This window comes from Solanum tuberosum, unplaced genomic scaffold, assembly GCF_000226075.1.
Source record: "Solanum tuberosum cultivar DM 1-3 516 R44 unplaced genomic scaffold, SolTub_3.0 scf00035, whole genome shotgun sequence".
NCBI classification, from domain to species: domain Eukaryota; kingdom Viridiplantae; phylum Streptophyta; class Magnoliopsida; order Solanales; family Solanaceae; genus Solanum; species Solanum tuberosum.
Genome location: NW_006238963.1, coordinates 1,095,958 through 1,102,221, shown reverse-complemented (window position 1 = coordinate 1,102,221; position 6,264 = coordinate 1,095,958). Strand labels below are relative to the sequence as shown.

The window sequence follows — 6,264 nt, the reverse complement described above, 5'->3', positions numbered from 1 at the left end:
TGGGACTATATGGGTACGCTGAACCCTAGTCTAACTTGGTATTATGCTACTCCCAATGGATTAACTAATAAACACATTATGACTGAATTTTTGTAAGTTAATGGATAGCTCAAACTGAACATGCAAAACTGAGAATGCAATAATTAATCTGATAATGATGCATTCATAAACTGAGCAACAATTAAACTGATATTGATGCATTAATAACTAAGGCATGTATAACTGAATAACTGAAATATCTAACCTAGCATGTATAATTCAAGAACTAAAGAATTACATAGCTAGGGTTCTAAAATTCATGCAATAAACTGAATATTAACATACTAATCTAATTTGGATCATTCTAACAGCTAAGAATCCAATAATTCTAACATTCAAAAAACCCTAGGTCTAGTCATAATAAGAGAATCAAGAAACTGATTGAAAACTAGAGACGTAATGGGTGAAAGGAACCCACTAGTGAAATCCCATATACCTGGTGATGACTTCCACAGAGAAATCTTTAGATTTCGGGGCTGGAACTAATGGAACCTTGCTGCATTCTTGAACTAGGGTTCTTGACTTCTCTTCTCCTCTTACGCTCTAATTCTCTAAGTTTTGATTAATGATTTGACTTAGGTAAATTCTAGTTTTGTTGCTAGGCTTAAACTGACTAAAACCTCATAATTTAGGGTCTGAATGACGTAGCTTAGGGGTCCAACGAAATAGGAAAAGACCAAAAGACCCTTGACTTAACTGATGTCGGAGTGATCGACGGACGGGACCTACGGGTCGTGCATCGAACGACGGTCCATGCTGGTCGGTCGTCGTTCATGTCAGAGGCTGGGTAAAGGAGTCTTGATCCACGGACCGTGGTCTGATCTACAGACCGTGGGTCTGTTCGTGGGTCGAGACTTAGCCAATTTTCTGAGCTGGGTTTGGGGAGGGGTTGCAGTGGTGAACCACGGACCACCAGCATGGGCCGTGGTCTGACCTTCGGTCCGTGGATGGCAACCATGGGTTGCACCTGCAACTTCTCAAATTCTGCATTTTGGTCTATCTAGGATACAGGGTGTTACAACCAGCTAGCTTGCCTTCTAAGTTGTTTCTATTACCACTTGTAGATTCATCATACCCAATATCTAGCCCTTTTTTTCTGTTCCTAACTTGACATGATCAGGCAATGGAGCTATTTCTCCCCTTTTCCTTCTCTTTCTTTTACTCTTTTCCTCCTTAAAACTTCTTAGATCATCATCTACATCACTCCCATTAAATCCTTCATTTAATGATTCTCTATCTGAATCTTGTTCATTAGAAGGATGGACAGGGTCAGGAATTGGATCAGAGGAAGGATGGACAGGGTCAAGAGTTGGATTAGTAGAAGGATGGACAGGGGTTGGAGTTTGATGAGTAGGAGGAGGAGTATTTAGAGCAGTGAAAAAGTGTACAGGAGAAGATGTATTTGAATTGGCAGGGACAGGGGCAGGGGCAGGATTTGAGGCAGGGTTTGAGGCATTTTATTGGGCCTCATGTGTTAGTTTTAATTAAGCATCAAAAGATGCATTAGGCCCACTATTTTGAGATGCTCCCTCACCTACTCCACTTTCCCCATATTCCAATAAAGGTGGGACCAAAACTGGATCAGCAACAAAGTGACACACAAAACAGTCTAAAATATCTCCATGACTCAAACACTTAGCAATTAAATTAGTATCATAGTCAAATTTGATTTCTAACATAACTTCTAGGAAGATTCGCATACAACACACATTGTCCAGGTTCATACCCCAACTCTTTCAGACAATCCCTCAATTCAAAATAAGATAACCTATCTATATTAACATCTTAAAACTCATAAACTCCTCCACCATGATATGGTTTCCTCTTGTATCCCTTTTTTCCAATTTTCATAACACCACCGTGGTAAAATCTCAAAGTACTCAATTCAAAAGACATTTTAACCTAAAAATAATGTTAACAGTTGAACCCTCAACAACAACGACAAAACATATACAACAACAAAATTCATATAACAACAAAGGGGATTCATGTGAATGAAAGACGACATACAGTAAACTTGAAAAAAATAAAGACGAAATAACCCTAAGCTAAAAAGTATGAACTATGAAGTAACCCTAGAGATGTTTGACTGACCTTTCAGATATGGAGACAACAACACACTATGAATGATGAACGCCTCGATTGTACCCACTAAACCCTAGTAACCACCGATTTGCTTCCACCAAACGATGAACGCCTCGATCGACAATACACCAATGTTCTTTAAATATGACAGTGAAAACTTGATTAGATGGTTAAAACTACAAGGATGATTCAAAAACAATACATAATCGAAGAAATCTTTAGCTAAAATTAGGATTTACAGACGAAATTTACGATTAGGTTTTGGTGTTCTTAGAGAAAGGAAACAGGTGGGTGAAATAAATGGATTAAGGTAAAATAAAATGGATTTGGGTGAAAAGAATCGGGTTTGGGTGAAAAGAAATGGGTTTGGGTCAAAGTGAATCGGATTGGGGTCTTTTACTATGTGGCTTCACTAGGAGGCGAGTGGCTCTCACTCTATGCATAATGTCCTGGGTTGGGTGACGGAAGGGGGAAATAAGTACACTTTTATGTACTTAAGGTGTGTAATAGATCGCCCCATTAGTTAAAGTGTGTAAATGTCTTTTGGGTACAAGTTTAGGGGGCAATTTATGCCTTTTCCCTTTACCTGCTAGTCTTTAATTTGGACACAACTCTCTCTCTCTCTCTCTCTCTCTCTCTCTCTCTCTCTCTCTCTCTCTCTCTCTCTCTCTCTCTCTCTCTCTCTCTCTCTCTCTCTCTCTCTTTGTATTAAAATCATGTCTTAAATATTAGAGAAGTAATTAAATGATTATTTCCATATACTAAAAAAATAACTAAATTACTTTTTTGTCTAATATAAACCCTATGCTAAATTTAAGAAATATCACTCATAAAACAAATATTTATAGATATATCTCTCTTATGATAGTTTGAATCTTATTAAAACTACTAAAATAACTTGGAGACATTTTTTCCCCTACTAATGCACGCTAGGAACCACAATTATTAGTATCCTTAGTTCAATTAAAAAATAAAATTGTATCAACCTAATGAAATTAAGTAATTATTTGAGGAAATAATATAGAACTCTTTTTATAATTCTTCTTTTCATATATTTTAGGAATCTATATTCATTCTTTTAATACCTTTTAAGATATATTTTAGAATTTTTATATTTTTTCTTTTTATATATTTTAGGATTCAATATTATAATAAATACTATAAATATTTTAACCTGTTCTGCATGGGTGGATTTAAATCTTTACGGGTTAAAGCCGAAGCGGCCCGCAACCACCTCGTTGCCACTCTATGAGGGACCAATTTTGTCATTTTCTCACCTTATTGCCATCTCTATAAGGACTAATATTGTCATTTTCTTGACTTGGCCAAAAGAAGTCTATAAATCTTTCAAGTTGACTTTGACATTGAATAACAACTATAACAAGTTGTTGAATAATATAAACTCTTTTTGGTATAGTAGCTCCACCGTCATAAAGCTCTAAGTCTCAAAAATTGCAATGTAGTGATTGAGAATCAAAGTTGGAACCTTCTCTGAACTTTCCCATTATATTAAAATTTCAAAGTTGGAATATTCTCCTTCACATTTTTCATGAACTATAAGTTGTGCAATAGCAAAGCACTTTATAATTATTTCCTCATCATCAATCAATATCACAATATATCTTAATTGGAGTAAGCATGAGTAATTTGAAGCCCACGTTGAGTTTTGAACAAGGATGGCCTATATTGCAAGAGGAAGCTATCAACAAAGTTATCCTCCTTGTTGAAGAATGCCACACTTCCAATCAATTCACTTCTGAAGAGTATATGCATTTATACACGTATCCTATTTTAAGTTTATGTGTTCCTGCAACGATTTAAAAGTAATTCAAAATTGTCTATTGCCCAGTATCTTAAAGTTATAATATTGTGCCTACCAAAGGATGTGGTCTAGCGGTAGGGGCTACTCCTCCCTTAAACAGAGGTCTCAGATTCGAGTCTGGGTATGGAAAAATTCTTGGTAGGGAGCGTTTCCCCTGAATGGGGTCCTATAAGCACTAATCTAGATTAGTCTAGATCCAATGCAGCGACTGGATATTGGATGGGAAACCAAAAAAAAAACTATATCTAATTATATTTTGCTATTCCTATCAATTTGGACTTGTATTTCCTAATTGTATTATCCAGAACAGTGTATAACATGTGTGACAACAATCCAGCTGGCCCTGAAGCTCAAAAACTGTATCAGCAGTATAAGAAAACAATGGAAGGTTATGTCTCCTCAAAGGTAAGTGAAACTTTTGAGATTTTTACATACATGATTGTTACTTCTTTTTTTCGTTTTCTTGATATGATCATCGATGTTACAGGTAGTTCCATCTATTCAGGGAAAGAAAGACGACGTCTTGCTACACGAACTTGTTAAGAGGTGGAATAATCACAAAATCATAACCAGGTGGCTTTTCAGATTCTTTCATTACCTTGACAGACACTTAGTGCCTAGAAGGAGCCTCCCTTCGCTTCAGGAAACTAGCCATTTGATTTTCTATGAATTGGTTAGTTACGAGTACTTATCCATCGATATGTTGGATCAATTAGACGAATAATGTCTCTGTTTTCATGGATTTTAATAAATTGTTGTAGGTCTATGCTGAAATGAATGATGGAGTGAAAGATGCTGTGATATCTTTGGTAGGTTTACTAAAAGAAGTCTCATGTACCTTAACTGGATCTTTGAATTTTGGTATCTATTTAATTTATAATAAGCTACTATGACTGTTAAAATAAGTTAATTATTGCCCATTGCACATGGCTACTTGTGTTACCAATATGTTAAACTAGTAAAATCACCCGCGCCTTGCGCGGTAATTTAATATCATGGAATTATAATTTAAATTTAAAACATATCAGTCAATGAAGCTAAAATACTATATTATCTTATACAAGATTACATAGTAACAAATATTTATAATGTATAGGAAGATGATAATTATAACATCTTATCATTTATCTTTCAATCAATCATCTTTAATTTGCTTTTATAATTTATACTTTTTCTTCTAGGAAGTGTTACTATTTGATATTTTTGGGGAATCAAATGAACTTCAACCAGAGATATTAAATTTTCTAATAAATAAATTATCGTTGGTGAAGGGATGGATAAATTTTATAAGGGCTGAAAAAAGTGAACAAATATTCTAATTCTAACGTGTAGAAAGTTCAGCCCTACCTTTCACTTTACATCTATCATTTTAAAGTTCTCCATTTAAATGTATCATAAGTAATTATTAAAATGAAACATTAAAGGGAAAATGTATGATATTGGACAACAATTAAACTTATTATATATACTTGAAAGGGAAAATATTACACAAAACTATTAAGTTTGTTTGGGTATTTTTTTAAAATCAACATACCAAAGTGATAAAGTTCAATTTGTAACTACACAAACTTGAGAATCTTTGCATAGTTCATATTGAATATGAGCTATTAATTTACTGTGTAGTTATCTATGTCTTTGGGATTAAAAGAGGCTCCAGTCTAATCATATTCATCTATAGGTCATCCGGCACATCCTTTAACACATGTCAAAAGTTTATTAATTCTTGTCTTCTTTTCCAGGTTCACTTTGCACATCAAGGTGTGATAAAGTTTTTAAGGTCTTTATGTCCTTACAATGACATACCAAATTTGAATTTTGTCTTCAAGAGAAGGCAGTATAGATCTTTAAGGAATTTTTTTAGGGTACCTTTAATAATTTCAGCAGATAAAACTTGCGTGAATACTTAATTAACGTGTGTTATTTAATTTTTACTAACAAATACTTATCACAATAAACTTTGCAGAAATATAAACAACAAAGTTTAAAACATGTACTCAAAAACAACAATTAATAACATAAGCATAAATTAATGACTGTAAAAAAACATACTAGGATCTGTAACAATAGAATGAAAGAGAAAGGAAAAAATCGAGTCCACTAAATGCACAGTGTCCCCTTAAGATATTATTCTTCTCTTGTACCCGAGGTTTAAAGGAATAGATCCTCTTAGGATGGAACGATTCTATTCACAAGTGTATTGATACAAAAACAATTGTATAGTGAGCCACTCAACCAAAATCGAGTCCACTAAATGCACAGTGTCCCCTTAAGATATTATTCTTCTCTTGTACCCGAGGTTTAAAGGAATAGATCCTCTT

At 34.4% G+C, this 6,264-nt stretch overlaps 1 protein-coding gene across 1 annotated transcript in view; it reads left to right on the top strand.

Annotated features, from left to right (window-relative positions):
* Positions 1-3,672: 3,672 nt before the first annotated feature.
* LOC102596066 (cullin-1-like) overlaps positions 3,673-6,264 on the top strand; it is a 5,052-nt gene continuing 2,460 nt past the window's right edge. The window contains exons 1-4 of the mRNA XM_006342773.2: positions 3,673-3,905; positions 4,252-4,351; positions 4,434-4,619; positions 4,708-4,755. Coding sequence (XP_006342835.2) covers positions 3,763-3,905; positions 4,252-4,351; positions 4,434-4,619; positions 4,708-4,755 — 477 coding nt within the window. The 5' untranslated portion in view covers positions 3,673-3,762. The remainder of the gene's footprint in view (positions 3,906-4,251; positions 4,352-4,433; positions 4,620-4,707; positions 4,756-6,264) is intronic.